Source organism: Balearica regulorum, chromosome 5, assembly GCF_011004875.1.
Source record: "Balearica regulorum gibbericeps isolate bBalReg1 chromosome 5, bBalReg1.pri, whole genome shotgun sequence".
Taxonomy (NCBI): domain Eukaryota; kingdom Metazoa; phylum Chordata; class Aves; order Gruiformes; family Gruidae; genus Balearica; species Balearica regulorum.
This window is the reverse complement of record NC_046188.1, coordinates 20,131,142-20,148,018: the sequence shown is the minus strand read 5'-3', so window position 1 is coordinate 20,148,018 and position 16,877 is coordinate 20,131,142. Positions and strand designations below refer to the sequence as shown.

General features: G+C 36.2%; 1 protein-coding gene and 1 long non-coding RNA gene across 2 annotated transcripts in view; one reads left to right on the top strand and one right to left on the bottom strand.

The window, feature by feature from the left end:
- Positions 1 to 16,877, top strand: part of SPATA7 (spermatogenesis associated 7) — a 43,686-nt gene that overhangs the window by 4,164 nt on the left and 22,645 nt on the right. Inside the window, 3 exon segments of the mRNA XM_075753742.1 lie at positions 7,946 to 8,026; positions 8,668 to 8,760; positions 10,221 to 10,268. Of these exon segments, the coding sequence (XP_075609857.1) occupies positions 7,946 to 8,026; positions 8,668 to 8,760; positions 10,221 to 10,268 (222 nt within the window).
- LOC142602001 (uncharacterized) lies at positions 362 to 16,259 on the bottom strand. Its single transcript, XR_012835602.1, has 3 exons — positions 16,112 to 16,259; positions 2,833 to 2,923; positions 362 to 962 (listed from the first exon to the last, which is right to left on the bottom strand). It is a non-coding gene; the product is annotated as an uncharacterized LOC142602001 (long non-coding RNA).

Here is a 16,877-nt window from a genome sequence, read left to right as displayed (position 1 = left end):
ATTTTTCAAGAATTGCTTCATCAAATATGACTCAATTAGCATATTTTAAGGCTACTGCATACACCTATTTCATTAGACTTAAATTTATCAGAGGAGTTTTTGAGTCTTGAAACTGAAATACAGTTTTGGTTGAACAGTTTGCATTTATGCAGAATAGTATTAGATTATTAGTTGTATAGGATTGAGAGACCTAACTCTTAGGCATTAGGAGTAGGTGTAAAGAAGAGCTTTTGTGTAATCCAGCATTGTAAGTGTATATAAATAGCGCCCAGCTAATTAATGGCTTAGGAGATTATGTATGGTGCATATGTCAGGGAGTGATACAGTGTATTGCTTTCATCATATTTTGCCTGTGGCACAAATGATTGCATGCAAAATTCAAATGGAACATTTAGGACTTTATTTCTAAATTGGGATATTGTGGCTTCTTGGAGCTTTGTTCCTAAAGTTTTGCTTCAGAAAATTTAGAAAATAACAACTATATTTTGTCCTGTGGTGGACTCTGCCATTTCCTAATAAATCTTAAATGTGATTCTCTTAAAGCCGGCTTCACATCTAAGACTTTGTACGCTCAGAATTGATAGGAGTTTTGTTATCACCGAAACCAAAAATGGGTCCAAGAGGCTTATGTTTTGCTTGCGTGAACAGGAAAAAAATACAGGTGTGATTATGAAGTGCTCAGTTTTGCTCCACTATAACTTTCAAATAAAATCGAGCACTATCTGTGCATTCAGTAACCAGCTAAATCTAAAGTCATGTTTGAAGTTCTTTTGTGATTGCATAGATGCTGCAGAAAAGCAGTGGATATTTGCCATGTTTTGACCTGTTCTCCTAAAAAAGTAGTCTGTGGGTGGTTCACTGCTGTCTGCCAGCTTTTTCTTCTTTGCAGTACTGCATCTGTTAGCCAACTTCACCCAGCTGTGAGTAAGAAGTAGGAGTCTTAGTGGTACAGACGTCAGTGGCTGGGTAGAAGAAACCCCAACAAATTCACGTACATTTTTTAAAGAAAGTCATTCTGTTCTTTGTCCATTCCCACATATACAACTAGAGGATAAGCAAATAGTCAGCCAAGAATAAGCAACCAGAGAAGAGTAAACTAGATGGCCAACTATAACACCTGTAGCACCTCATCAGCCATCGCTGAGCAAGTGGGGGATGTTAGAGTGAGGGGGAGGACTGCAGGTAAGGAAAAGGCAGTAAATTGAAAGGAGTTTAAGGACTATGGTAGGAAGATGTAAGTGACATCAGTAGGAAAGCAAGTCTAGTACTACTAATAGAGCATCCGATTCTTCTTTTTTTATAATAATGAAAATATATCATCATGCAAATATAAAAGAAAGACAGTAATTATTTATTTAAATTAATTAAGTTTAGATCCGGTATGACCTTTTGTAACCAGGTTAATCTCTTAATTTACTTTGAGATAGCAGTGTTTACTGTGTATATTTCTGTGTTGTATTCATATGCACAATTATTTCTGTAGCATAAAGAGTTAATGGATACTTTGATTTAAAAATCCTCATAGTACCAAAAAGGGAGTAACCTCTGTTTCAGGTCCTAATTTCATTCCTTTAAATAGGACCTTTTCAGAAATGTTAGATTAGATACTTGAAGGAGTTTCTGTAACTACTCCTAAGTCATTTAGGATTTCACAGAGATTATTTAAACCTCTTCTGTTCTCTCCTCAGCATTTGTACAGCATTAGTGCTGTAGTGTACTGTTAGTGTGTGCAGAGTTAGCAGGAAGCCCAGTGAAAAAATCACTACACTAGTAAGTAGAACAAGGGTGATAGTGATAGAGCATCCTTGACTTCTGTTAAATTCACAGCACAAACCCTCTTTAGCATGTAGTTGCCTGAATTACCACTTGGACAAAAGTGTCTCACTAAGTATTTTTGGTTTAGAGCATTTAGGGTTTAGGGAAGAAGAGAAGAAAACGAGCTCGCGATGGAAGGTGGAAGAGACAACAGCACCAAACCTTTATAAATTAGTGCAGCAGGTAGTGTTTGCAAAGCATTTATCAGCTTGGGTTGAGTGTCCTTATCAGCCCCAGGGAGATCAAATCCCCACATCTCGTGCAAATGAGATCTAGTCCATTACAGGCAGAGGTGCTTCCTACATTTCCAGCTGAGAGGTGGCTACTGTGCAGCCGAGAATGCAAGAGTCCTGGACCCACCAAAAAAACAATGCACGTAAGGGTTGGTGCCTTGGCGGAGTAATAAGCACATCCCTCTGGGACAGCTGGGGAGACCTGAGGTCTGCATCCACCTGGAGCTGTAGGTTGTTTGAACCCAAGCTAAGGTCTAGGAGCTGCTCTTAAGAGAATACAGGGTTCGTACACAGTGAAGTGGAGGTTTTGTGGCTTGTGCTGGATTTAGGTGCCTATATCCAATATCACACCTAAGATCTCTGAATTTTTTTATGGATTATCTTTTAAATAACAAATCTTGGTGGATAAGGGTAACCCAAATGATTCTTTTTCAGTATTTTTGATTTGCAATCTCTGAAGTGCAGGTTTGTTGTAAAAATAGCAAGTCTAATACTTGTATTTAAAATCCTTCCTATGAGAACATTGTAATGAAAGACTGGGCTTCTTTCCAATACATATTCACATTCCAAATTTGAAGTGGCTTTGTAGAAAAATAATTTCCATGAATTCTGCATTTCCAGTAACAACTAGGAAACAAAGTAACAAATAGAAACCACCAATTTCCATCATTTTTAAGACTGTAAAATGAGAAATAAAGATAGGATGCATTTTAAATGAAAATGAAAATATAAATTAAACAAAATATCTTAAAAATCTCTTTGGAATAATATAATTACTACTTACCTTAGATACCAGCTGAAAAGAATTATAAAGAAAGAGGTTTTTTTTTTTTTCTCTGCTTTGTTGTGTAGTGTCACACACTTACAGGGAGAGCCTACAACAAGCAAATAATAGCATTAATAAAGAACTGAAAGATCTAATTAATTTTTAGAAATATTTAATTTGTTCTCTCTCTGTACTTTAGGAGAAAACACAGCATGAGAATCCTGATTTTACATTAAATGTGGGCAGTCCACATACAGCTATGACGAAATGTATGTTTAGATCACAGTTACATGTATAGTATATCAAAAATAATAGTCCATTATACGTCTCAGTTTCTGAGGTTTAAATCTCAGGAAATAATTTCTTAAACTAAATGAAATGATCTTGAAGAGTTTCAAGTCCAGTTCTGGAAATATATTTACATAGACCTTCAATTTGTGACTGGAATTTTTTATTATGTGAAGAAGTTGAAAGTGTACATTTTAGTCAGGAAACTTCATTATTGCAAAACTACTGAGATCAATTCTGCTAACTCAAGTTCAGACAAGTGCTCCTATTCCCAAATAATTTATCATTTAAGAACCATCAAAATCAGAAAAAATTTCACTGAAAAAAATTCTCACTTGCATGCATGGGTTTTGAAAAAAAGAGGCAAAATAATTGAAGTACATACTACTTTCACTCTGTTCACAGTCCTAAACCAGTACAGCTTCTGTCACTCCCATAGCTATCTAGGTGCTCTAATTACTGTGCTTTGTAGTTACCATCCCTTTGTTGGGTTTATATTTGGTTAATATGTAATTTAACGAAAATCCCACATTCTTTAAAATTCTCTTCACATATCTAAGCTTTCAATTTCCATTTAGTTTCTCCTGTTGCTTTTAAAACACAGACTGAATCTAAACAAATACCTGTTCAAAGCACTAGACAACCTGAAAATATACTTGTGAAACTTTTGAACGTTAACACTTTCTATCTCACTTCAGTTGTTTTGTACAAACAGTAAAATACATCAGATATCCTACACATACCAAATCCTCCAGTTTCTCCTCAGGCATTGGCAACATACGTCTTAATTTTAAATATTTGGAGCTATAAAAAGCAGGTTTGAGTTTCAGACTGAAGATACAGGGAGAGTAGTGTAAGTTTAATTCAGTGTAGAAATTATATATATTTGATGGAAAGTCTACATGAAGCAGCCTGGGATCCTGAGAAAACAAAGGTTTACTTGTTATTCTTTGCCTCTTCTTTTTGCAATGGTAAAGCATTATTTCATCAAAATTGGTATCTTTGAGCCTTTTCCTGTGATAAATTTTCTACATGTTTTGTGAAAACAGGTGGCTCACAGAGAGAGTGAGCCTCAAATGCCCTCGTTGATGAACAGGTTATAAAAATACCTCAGTCACATTATTTGGCACAAGAATTAGAGAGTATAGGAGCAAGCACCATGGGATGCCATGGGAGGACCGTAGGAAGCCTTCATTATCACAAGTTCTGCTGTTTATGGAAATATTTTTAGGTTAAAGACTGTTCTTTAATTGAAGCTATAATAAAAGGTACAGTTTTCCAGGACAGAGCCCCCAGAATCCAACTGGATATTAAAAAAAAGTTGTTCAGCATGAACTTTTGCCCAGCAAAGAAATGTTCTAAACAGCAAGAAAATGTCATTTGTTAATGCCATGAAAGCTTTCAACAGGTCCAGGTGCTAGTGGGGCTGCAACCCTGATGTTTCAAGGGTATCCTAAAATCTGAACAGTCAGAAATGCTTTAATCCAAGATCCTCCACTTCCCAGAAAATGGTTCTGTCTTGTAATGGCCTTGGTATGTCCTAAGGGGGTTCAGAGATACCTGTGAACGGACTGAGCAGAGGTGTTACCCTGCAATTACCGGGACTTGGGTAGCAAATCCAGCTAGTTGAATTGGGGACTTGAAACTCTTCCTCAGTGGCACAAAAGTTACGGCATGCAGGAGGAACTGAGGGCTGGGAAAATAGTGCAGGGGATGTGAGTGCCTGCACAAAGGCTGTGACTGCCTGACAAATGGTGGTGTGTTTCCAGTGCCTTTGGGACTTCTGCAAATTGGGGGTTTTTGCATGGATTGAAATAGAAGAGACTGAAATACTTTAATTTCTCCCTCCTGACCTTTTCTGACAGTTTTTCTTGCCTATAAAGTAATGATGCTGGGGGGAGTGGGGGGGTGGAAGGGCGCTGCCTTTTTTCCTTCCCCCCCCCCCAGCCTGATACAGATGAATTGTAAAGGACAAAACCACTAGACAGTAGGTTTTTTCGGTAGAGTTTATTCGTGGGCCATCTGCTGGTGATGCAAAGCAAATGAACATTTCAAAACCATCTGGATTTCCTGTAGTGGTGAACAGACACATCTCCAGCTGAAGATAGTAAAAGCAACAGGTTTCTGAGCCTCTCTGATCATCTTTAACTCAGGGCAAAGGCATTCAGCTTACCTGAAGAGAATCCACTGTAGTTAAAACATCTCTGTGTTTTTTGAGATGCCCATGCTTACCTCTCTATGATTCTGTCACATAAAAATGAGTTAGAGGTGGTCTTACAAGCATTTATCTAAGAGTATGTGTCTCTTTCTGGAATTATAACTTAGCTCTGAAATACAGAAAATACTGGAATATTTAGGTTATTTTGAGCAACTGTGAATGAAACCCTTGTGATCCTCAGGTGTCTGCTATAATCTAGATTTATGGTGTATACATTGGGTATTTTTATCATTAGGACAAACTTTTATCTCCTAAAATATTATAATCTAACATTCAAGTCCTCCCAAAGACTTGCATTCTTTAAACACATAACTTCAGGAAATCACGAGTTTCAGGATGGGTATCCAGCTAGACACTGAATACTACTCATATGTAATAGTGTATGGTAGAGAAATATAATACTTAAGAAAGAAGGCTATTATTGACAAAGATTTGCAACCATTGCAGAGACAGTCATTCTAAATCTAATTAATTCTTGCTGTATGTTTGGAATCTTAATATTTTAAAAATAATTTAGCATTGTTTGTCCCTATGTATGTTTAAATCACAAATAGAGATTGGGAAATATTGTACCACGAGGGGAATTTAAGATGAGCCATTTGAAATTGGTACAGATGAGCAGGAATGTTGTCCTTTGGCGTTAAAGAAAACAGTATAAAGGTAAAACAATTGCAGGACAATTGCAGTTGAAAAAATCTACAGTAACATTTTCTTTTTTTTTCTTTTTTTCTTGTTCCTTTCCTACTGCTGGTCTGGCAACTTCACAGCAAAGAGTAGTGGGAACATTATTATTGCAGACATTGCCTATAATACTGTAAAGGCACAGAAGCCTGTACTGTATAAAGGCTGGCTTTTCTAAGCATGAAATCCTCATACTAATTCAAAATTGCCTTGAAATATGTTTGGCTTCATAAGCATGGGGTTTGAGTTTATTGGTCCAGATTTAGTGTAATTTCACAACAGGGTCTCAAGAAAATACTCTGCAAATTTCCATGTATGCTAATGATTTTTTTTTATTTTCTCAAGACGTGTTTTGTTGCTTCCCCAACTAATCCGAGTCACTTGAAATTTATAAAGTATTTTATAAAGCCTTTGGGGAAATGATATTAAAACATTATTAAAGGAATGATTTGTTTTGCTGCAATCTCTACTAATTAGTAGTCAGACACTGTGTTAACCATCTTGTGCAACATGCTGTTGCACTTAAAGTAGAGCTACAGAATGTAGTAGTTACATACGTAATTGCAATAGTACTGTAACAGTCATTGTATAACAGTGGGAAATATTAAAAAAAAAAAAAGCCAAACCTGGAAAACCAAGTGCTGGGCATGCAGGAGGTAAGAAGCCAAGAGAGGTAGAATTAAGGGGCTTAAGGCACCTCCCAGTCTGTAATTATGTCTGCCTTTGTCGACCCAGCTGAAGGCCACTGAGAAGAGATTCCCGCTTATCTTGGGTAGATCCAGCATGCTGCTTCATCCAATGAAGGGTGGAAAGCTGGAGGTGGCCACTAAGTGTAGAGCAGTAGAGTTACTGCCCCAGTGCTGTAGTGCCTCCAATTGCTAGGAAACGCTTACGTGGCAATTGCAGACTTTCAAACTGACAGATGAAAAGTAGGATGGGAATGGGAAGACCATATGGGCCTTGATAGTAATAATAAATTTGTAGAAATTGTCTGCACGGTTTTATAATTGATGTTAAGTAAGCGTGGTATATTTACTCTGTTAAAGTAATCTTGTTTGTTTTGCTTTACATTTTAAGCAGGGTCTTGGAAACCTTAAAGGAATGCTTTGTATACACTAATATTTGTAGTAGTAGGATATCTCCTGTTAAAATTTGCTCTAAAAATGGTTCAGATTCTTAATTAATTCAGGTGCAGATTTTTAAATCATAGCTTGCATAACAGACAGTGGTTGTGAGTCTGACAGTACAGCATTTATATTCAAGGAGGAGATGTAAAGCTTTTAATTCACATTCCTTCATTTTTTGGAACAACTGGTCATTTACGTTTTGTCAGCAGCTACACTTGTTTATAGAGTTCCCGGTCTATTGAACTGCCAGAAGACTGAGTGGTAAACCAAATTTCTCCTACATTAACAATAGATTTTTGAAATAGTGTGTTCTTATTGATAGGATAGTTTTCACACAAGCATAATTCATTAAATCTATTAAACTTGCATTTTAGTGCAATACTAACCACAATCATTGTCTATGTACAAAATATTTTTCATGTTAGTCATTTGATGTAATGATAAAATTCGATCAAATGATCTTTAAAACAAATGGGAGATTATCGTAGGTACAAAACTCTGGCCATATCTCTGCGCAGTTTAATGACCAATGTAAAGTTCAGACTGAAGTGATCTAATGGTTTCTTCCACTGTTGACTCCCTGAACCAGTGAAAGCACTACCATCCTATCTTGGTGTTTAGATTAAGTTACTTAACTGCACTGTTGTACTTCAGTAATATTGTTAACATTTAAATAGGATTTTTTTCCTCTGTGAAAAAAGTGCGCTACAGTCATTTGTGAGTTCTTTGGGGAAAGATTCTCTGCTTTATCTTGTCTGTCAAGATACACATTTTCGTTTTCTAACACTTATTTTGTTTTCTTTGACACTTTTTAAAGTGAGTGAATACCCAGCTGTCGGCATTCCCAGATATGGTCCAGCAAGTCCGTTTAAAGGACACTTGAGCACTAAGAGTAATGGTAAGTAACACGTGTGCTTTTATCAGAAGGTTGGCATTGTTCCTTTTAGGTGAATTAATTTATTTTATGATTAAAGTGATTTTATAATTAAAACCTTTGCATTGAGCTCAATTGGTGAAGTTTAATAGTACTTAGATTTAGTGTGCATTACTGAAAGTATTTTTGAGGAGTGAGTTTTGCCTTAACTGTACTGCTAGCTAGAAACAGCAAGATATCCAAATATATGTAGATGTCACATCTATATTAGCTGAATCAGAAATATGGTTACTGCTTTAAAGAACCCTTAAGGTTAAACATATTCCATTACAGTCAGTAGTTTACATGGGCTAGCATGTGTTTTTGTGCCATGCTGCCACCTCAGACACTTTTTTTCAAAACAGCATAGAATGGAGAAACAGGAAGTTTCTGTGCTGACATCTTCGTAGTTCAACTGAAGCTACTTCTGTAGCTATTTATTGAGTTAATGGCTCAGTGGGGAAGAAAAAACAAAGGAGGCAGGATGATTTCATGTGATAGTAGCAAAGCAGTTAAGCACACCGTAATTCAAAGTTTGTGGCTTTGAATTGCAGTTAATAACTGTGTAAAATTTTAGTATTTTTGTGCCTGCCTTTATAATCTTTAAATATATTTTAATCTTACAGCTTTCTGCATTGACTCCTCCCGAAGTCTAACTAGCCAGTACCTGATCAGAGATCACATGGTGTTTCATTATAGCAAAATCCTTTCAGCCAAAGGTAAAAATGTGTGTATATGAATGAACTTTCTTCCCCCAGGTTTAGCTCATTCTCTCAGAAGAGGATCATATCAAGAAGGAATGAATTGGATGGTAGGAACTGTAGTTTTCTTCCTATTTCATACTTAGACTGATGTCAGCAAGCAGATATGGCTGCTACTTAATGATACTTTTGTGTTATTGGAATGGGAAGTTTTATATGAAAACATTTTCCTTAAGTGCTACCAAAGATACTACTTTATTTTTAGGGGACTTTATTCTGTATTCTCTTCATTCTGCTTTTGATGAAATAATGAATTATGAAATACTTTGTTAAGCTGAAAATCATGGAGATAGTTAGAATAGCAAGCATTTAGGACTGAATGCAGAACATTTTCAGTTAAACTCAGATCGCTGTGTCTTTTCTTTTTTGTTGTGTGTTTGTTTGTTTAAAAATGTTTATTATCTTTTGTTCATATTTCTATCAGTGGCACTAAGGAGCTTTAAGGACTTTGAAAACTGTCCTGTGTGTTTGCAAATGAGAAAATGATGTTAGTAATCTGTATTATTGAGCACTAAACATGTATAAAATTTTTTGCACATATTTTGATGTTAGAAGGTACTTATATTTATCAAAAGACAAATAATATGAAATCTGGAACTTAAAAACCTATTGAACTTGTACAAGTTTGTACATTTCCTAATTATGGTGAGATCCTGATTAAATTTTTTTCAGGTTTAGAAATGTGTGTTTACTCCACTATGAACTGACAATACCCCCTTGTCAGTGCTTTAACTGAAAACAAACTGTATTACAGCCAAAGTTATTTTTTTAAGGTCATATAAGGATTATGAAGTACTGTGTTTAAAAAGTTAATATCATGCACAGAGCTAAGAAAAGTCTTCGCAGGATGTCCTGAATATTTAAATTAAATGCATAAAAGTTCACAGGATATAAGTTATGAGAGAAATATTTTTGAATGCCTCCCAAAACATTGTACACTCTTTTTCTAGGTATTTTCAGAAATAGGGGTTTGGAGGTGGTTCTGACGATTCTCTTCACCATCTCTCCTTTTCTTAATGTCTGCTTTAAAGAGAGGTACACTTTCAGGGCTTTAGATTCTGCCAGAGTCCATGCTCACAAATATACTGTCATCTCTCTATCATGTAACATACTCAGTATCCTCAGGTGTACAGTTAAATGTGTATAGAAACCTTTTGTAAGGAATCTTCATTTAAATGATGATTCTTCCTTCAAGTATATATTTTACTTTAACATCTTTATCTAGAAAATTCTCTGACTATTAATATCAATCTAATACTTTAAATACACAGTAACTAACATATTTTAAAATATAGAAAAAATTGTTATGTTCTAATTAAATTAGTCTTTGTTCTGTATTGGTTTATTGCTACTTTTTTCTAGCGACTGAAATACTAAGTAAATATTGAATCTCACATTTATTTTTTTCTTGTTTTCAGCAGCTGTAGACTGTTCAGTGCCCAAGAGTAGGCTGACCAGCATCAAATGTAAGTACTCGTGATACATTAATTCTGCAAAAGTTTCTGTAAAACTAACTTAACAGAAGAGCCAGAGAAATAGAAGAGTGACAGTGGAATATAACCCTTAGTAAAGCATTCATGTATCTGCTTGTTTGTTCACCTTTCTGTATTCTGCCCCAGCTATTTGTAACAATCTGCAGTGAATGTAATGCTAGTGAGATGGACCCGGTCCGTTAGTGATTAGCTGTGCTTAGGCTCACAGTTAGTTTTGCTCAGGATTCTTTTCATCCACACAGTTAATGGAGTACATAAGGAGAATTTAAACGTTCTCTCTCACCTTTCTTGTGATGTGACATGAGCTTGAACTTTCAAAAAGAGAGCTTACTAGTGCAATGTCTAGAGGAATTTTGGGAATGTGAGCACCTGGGGATCAGGACTGAAACCTCTTGTTCCATTTTGCAGAAAACAGAGCCAGTTACAAGCGCACAGCCACACAGCCTGCATTAAACTGCAGTTACTTTTCTGGGAGTCGTCTCATTTCTTAACACTGTTTAAATATATCAGTCCTGTAGCCTTACTTCATAGTGTTAGCTGAAGAGCAATACTTTCAAATCATTGATTTATGGAATACTAAATGAAGTGTGTTAGTCAAAGGGGATAAATAGCAGGTGTTTGTTAAAATAACAAAGGTATATTCCAGTTATCTATCTGTCTTTTTCTCTAATGTAATTAGAGAAAGTTCTTTTTTCTCCAATTCAATATTTAGTTACAACTGCTGAGGTACTGGAAAAAATTAAAATATTCTTTTAGGATTGAAAGGTAAATCTTCTGAGGACAGAATACTTTGTGGTTAGTCTAAAATCCAGTCAAACCAGAGTGATACTGCCTTGTAAAATGATCAGAGTAACTGGAGCTGATGCAGGAAATCAGTCATCCTTTTGGCAGAAAGACTCACTTTCATTGGAATTTTTTTCAGTACTTCTGCATAATGGGTTGAGACTGAATTAAGCAACAAGCTGCACCAGGATCAAAGATGCTGTATGTGGGCTTGTCTTCTCATGCTTTCAAAAGGTGCAGCACAAGTAGTAACAGTATTGCAGTGATATCTAGAGTCTGCAGATTGCAGTAGGAATTTCAGATCACCTGTTCTGCAGAGTCATCTGAAAAAAAGTCTTCCTTCTCATGCTCCAGCTCTGCCAAGATTTGCTTTGAAACAAGCATGAAAATACAGGTGTACAGCTTTTCTTTCTGCATCTGCTAGAATCTTTCTTAGGTTCTCTAATTAACAATTATTCTTCCATACCTTTTCAGATCTGAGTCTTTCTCAACATCAGCAAATGCCCGTTTATTTTAGAGTCTGCTGTCTTTACAGATAAAATGCTTCTGAGCTGATAGCTTGTGTGTTTCACACCACAATGAGTTTCCCTGAATAATGAGTTCATTTTGGGAGACAGGGACAGTGCCTTAACCTTAACAGATAATTTTCATGACACTGACAGGTGTGCTCTGTAGTGAAGGAAATTTCCATTTCAGATAGCAAAGCTTTGTGCAATATGTTCCTCTTTCAGTTCATCTTACTGAGACCGGTGTCTGGCTATGTAACTCTGTCCTGGCCACAGACAGAATGTTAATCTCCTATACAGGGTGTAACGGAAACATTCCACCTTTGTTGCTGCTTTTGTTTTTACCCATCTGTTTGATAAAATTGGTACGCTAAATCCTTACTAAATTGCTCTTTCACCTAGTTTCAAACTGGGCTGGAAAAAGCTGCTGCTGTGTTTTATCTTATTAGAACATGCATACAACCAACGCAGCCCTAGACAATGTTTCCTGTTCACAAAGGAAGAACACTTAAAGCTAGGGAAACAAAACTATACCCTTTGATTACCAAAAAAATCCTCAATTTACCTACTGTTATTCTAGCCTAAGACTTCAGAGTGCTAATTGTTACTTAGTTGAAATTTTATTGTATTCCAAAAATAGAGCTAGCTTATAAAGGGAAGCTGAGCATTGTAGCTCAAGGATTGGGATCCTAGTCAGTAGTACAGGATTCATTTGGAAAAAATGTGGGAGATACTTCTCTGTCTCCCAGAGCTGAGTATCTACTATGATTAGAGCTTTTTATCCTTAGATTTAGCTAAGTTCTAAAATATAGTTTGTTTGCTTGATGTTCTGCACTTAGAGGAATTGTGCAATTATCAAGTGACAAAGAATTTGCCATTTTTAAAAATCTGTTTAACAGAGCAAGAAATAATGTTATATTTTTTTCCCTGAAAGTGATTTCTCAAGACAGTATTATGCCTCTGCCCCAGTTTTTAGGTTTTATTTTGTGAGATGCTTTATGTTCTCTAATAAAAATGAGAGGGCTGAGTGAAAGATAGAAAGCAAAGTAATAAAGCAAACTTACCTTTTAATTAGAATATTCCTCAACATAGTGGTTTTACTTTGCAATGCTGAAAAACGTTCCCATTTGCATCTTAAATGGTCTGCATAAAATGCTACAAACAATTGTTTTTCTTGCAGTAGGAGATTCCTCTTTTTTTTTATGCAAGAGTGAGAGAAATGTCTCAACATCTGATTTCACTGGAGTTCAGCACTTGCCCCAGACACAAGGCTAAAAGTTATATAGCTTGCTTGCTGGTTCTGTTTAACATTTCAGAAGAGGGTCTTTCTACCCAATAGAGATGAGAGACACTGGTTCATAGATTTCCTGTCTAGTGATTTCTCTTCAAGAGCTCAGTCTGTATGCATTGTCATTTCCTCTAATGTTTTGGAAGCTTAACTTCAGTCATGTACCTGCTTTCATGGAAACACAGAAACGTTGCTTGTAAGGGACTTTCAGAGGTCATTTAGTGCTCCTTGAACTTCCTGCTCAAGATAGGACTTCTGCCAAGACTAGATCAGTGAGCCAAGTCTTGGAAACCTCCAGGGATGGAGATTCTGCCACCTGAGTAACCTGTTCCAGTGTCACAATATCTGCGTAGCTGAAAGATTTTTTTTCTAGATGTCCAATTCAAATACTGTCAGGATTAGAACTGAGTTTACCTGAAAGCATTTATCCTGGTAATTCCAGTTTTAAAAGGCAAATTTTGGATAGTGGAATATAAGCGTTTTAGATGCCATAGTTGAAATTGTCGTTTCATGACGGTCAACGGAAAAAGTGTCTCAACTGCAGTAGGTTCAGGATTTTCATGTATGCGTTTGTACCAGATACTTAAGATAATCCTTTTTAAATAAAAATTTTTGAGGATTAATATCAATACTCAATGAGTGCGTGTAACTGATATTTTTTTCTGACCTGCTTTCTTTGTATGTTTTGTCACTTGACATATATCACACTATTCTTATAAACTCTAGATGTTTCAAATGAAATTGAAAATCATTTCAATTTATTTCATACCTGAAATTAGAGTGGTTGGGTTTTTTTCCTATTGTTCTATGCATTGTTCATCAAGAACTACAAATTTCAGTACTGTAATAGTAGCACAACCAATGTTACATGTTCAAGTGTTAAGCTCAGTGCAAGATATCATTTGTAGTGTCTCTGGCAATCCACCGGAGAATAATTTTTCTTCCTCTGTCTTTTATGAAACAGCTTACGTGGAGATGACAGCCAATAGCTTAGGCAATAAGAGTATTGAAAATGTGCTGAGGAAGAAAGTAAGGGAAAAGAAAAGGGAAAAGATTTTTAGAATATTTTCAGACCAATTTCTTTTTCCTTGCTGGAGGTGGGAGACTCAGTTTGTGCAGGCACAGTTGCAACATCAATATAACTGAGTATCGGGGGAATCTCTATAGTTGAGGGGTTTACAGCTTTATTCTTCCAGTAGTTCTGTGCCTGTCATTGGCTCAACTGAAGCATATCATTATGTTTTTCTTTTTGTATTCCTTGTCTTATTGCATCCCAAATAAGGTTTCCATTCAGCCTCTATTTCAAAAGAGATTTGGGAAGGGGGATAAATTTTCAGTTTGAAATGCTAAGATTTATTAATAGCATAGAGTTACAAAACAGAATTCCTGCAGATAGAGTTAATAAACATCCCCTGAAAATGTGCTTCATGCACTGCTAAAATAGCAGGTGAGTATTTCCCTTTGGGGTTGTTGCCATGAATCAGTCATTAGTGTTTAAGAATTAAACATGATACTGTAGTTGGCATGCTCCCTGGCCAACTGAATGTGTTCTGTCCTTAAAGTGGATTTAGTTTCCACTGTTCTTTTCCTGGTACCTTAGCTGGCAGCAAAGTAGGCAAGCTGCCATGCCACTGGGCGAGCAGGGAGCATGTTCTTGTGTATTAGATCAGCCTTATTGACTTAAAATAGTTGTTAAAATGTGAAACTTCTTGAAATGTGAAACTTCTATGTTCAGAATTAGTCCAAGCATGTTGATTGATACCAGTGGCCATTAGAAGTCTGTGGTTGTGGAATTTGTGCCAGAAATTTTGACAAAAGCTGTGCCAAGTAAGACAGCTGCTGCTACACATGCCTGGTCTCTAACAGTACTAACTTTTCAACCTGTATGTTTAGAGGTTTTTCCACAGGGCATATTGATAGTACAGCCTGAACCCGGTGATTAGTGTGCTTGGGAACGCAGGTGTCTCTGATACCAAGGGGGAGGGGAAGAAGAAGAAGAAAAAGAAAAAAAAAGTATTCTGAGAAGTTAGCCACCAGAAATCTATTTTAGCCTGATGGAACTTGAATACTTGGGAGGGTGGGTGAGGTTGAGAGATGGGGAGAGACAACAATTCACACTGATCAGTAATGTTGTTTTTCTACTTTTTGGGGGGTTAGCTTCAAGTGGAAGTATCAAGAAATACAGATTCTCATATAATTTTATATTTAAATTTTAATTTTTCATGTGATCACATATTTTACATTATATCTGTCTATATGCTACGAAAAGCAGGTATCTATGAGAAGCTGTCTTGCATATTTTGTTGTTGGTGCTGTTTTACAGGAAGCTTTCACAAAATCTCTCCATCTTTGATTCTCAACTTTACTGTTGAGTCTTGTCCTTACATATGCATTTCTGAAAATGAAAGTTATAAGCAACTAATACAAGTTCTTTAAAGTCAAACACTCAGCTAATTTTAATGTGTAAGTTTTCAAGAGTTCAAGTATGTCTTTGGAAAATGTTCTAGGATATTTATCAAGTCTGAATTTTTGGATAGCAGGAAAACCCATTGTGTAAAAAATCCTTATGAGCCTGTACTTTTAACTGTAGTAATTTTACTTTCTTTTTGCAGAAGTTACTTACTTTAAAGTTTCTTCTACAGAAAGGTTTTCTTTCTTTTCTATGAGAGGTAATTCATTTTAGATATGCATTCAGTACATCAAAATACATTTTTCAGAGAGTTTGAGGTTGTGAAAAGACATTAAATCATCTAGTCTGACATCATGAGTTAAGCAGACCAAAAATTTCATCCAGTTGTGCTAAAATGGAACTCGGCAACCATACTGAATATGGTAAATAAAGCACATAAACAAGAATGGCCTGCAGTCGTAACCTGTAAATGTCAAGAAATAGTGAAAACATAATGTCCTTTTGTAGTTGTTTCAGTAGTTAACGATTATTATTATTGAAAAATGTGTCCCTGATTTTTAATTGAATTTACCCAGCTTTACCATCTGTCCATGGGGGATGTTGTTTGGTTTATACCATTTTCCACTATTACTGAGGATCCCAAAATAGCTATAGCATACCAGAGAACAGGAATAAAATTACGCTTTCTACTTATTCTCAGCATTCTAGTACAATATGTCTAAATTGTCCTTGAGGGCTGCCCCAGTGGTACCCTGAGACAAAATCCACTGTCCAAACACACCTAGAAGCCAGATGGACCCCTCTCTAGGGTACACAGATGCAGGTTTACCTGAGCAGGCTCAGAAGTTTTCTTCAGCATTGGTGCAGCATTTCACAATTTCCATGTAGTAGGCTGTGCACAGGCAGCTGTGTTCTTCGTATTGCTGACAGAAGTATCTACGAGATGTCTGTCGGATGAGGACCCCATACAAGGATCCTGTGCTTCTAGCCTCTCCTGAAATTTCCTCTGAAAGATTCATGTCCCGCTGTTAGGCTTTATTTCCAAGCTTTAGCAATGGCCAAATTTTGCCATTAGTAGCTTTGCCAAGCAGTATCACGTTTCTGACGTACATACCCTGATACAAACATTACTTTCTATTCGATACAAGCAAGGCTGCAATATTAAGCCTTTAATAAATCCTTTGTCACTTTTTTATGGTGATTCCTCCCTTATTTCATGAAACAGTGCTACTCATAATAGATGTGAAGAAGGACTGCAGAATCATCTCTAAATTATGAAAATTAAAATTTCTGTGTTAAGAAATTTAAATTTATACTGATGAGAAACCCAAACTTCACACCTAATGGCAAAATTCAATTTGCATTTGATGAAATCTTACCCCAGGTGTTTAAATCATGGTGTATTGGGGATTTGTGTAGAGCTAGGAAACTGATAGTAAAAATTCTTACAGAAGGAAGAGATTGCTTGCAGAAGTAATATCACCAGCTGATAGGCTAAACACTTTAATTATGGTCACTGCAGGCACTTCAAGCTCAGCAGAAATAAGGTTGATGTTTGCATTGTTTATTTAAGAGAATTCATAAGGGAAATAATA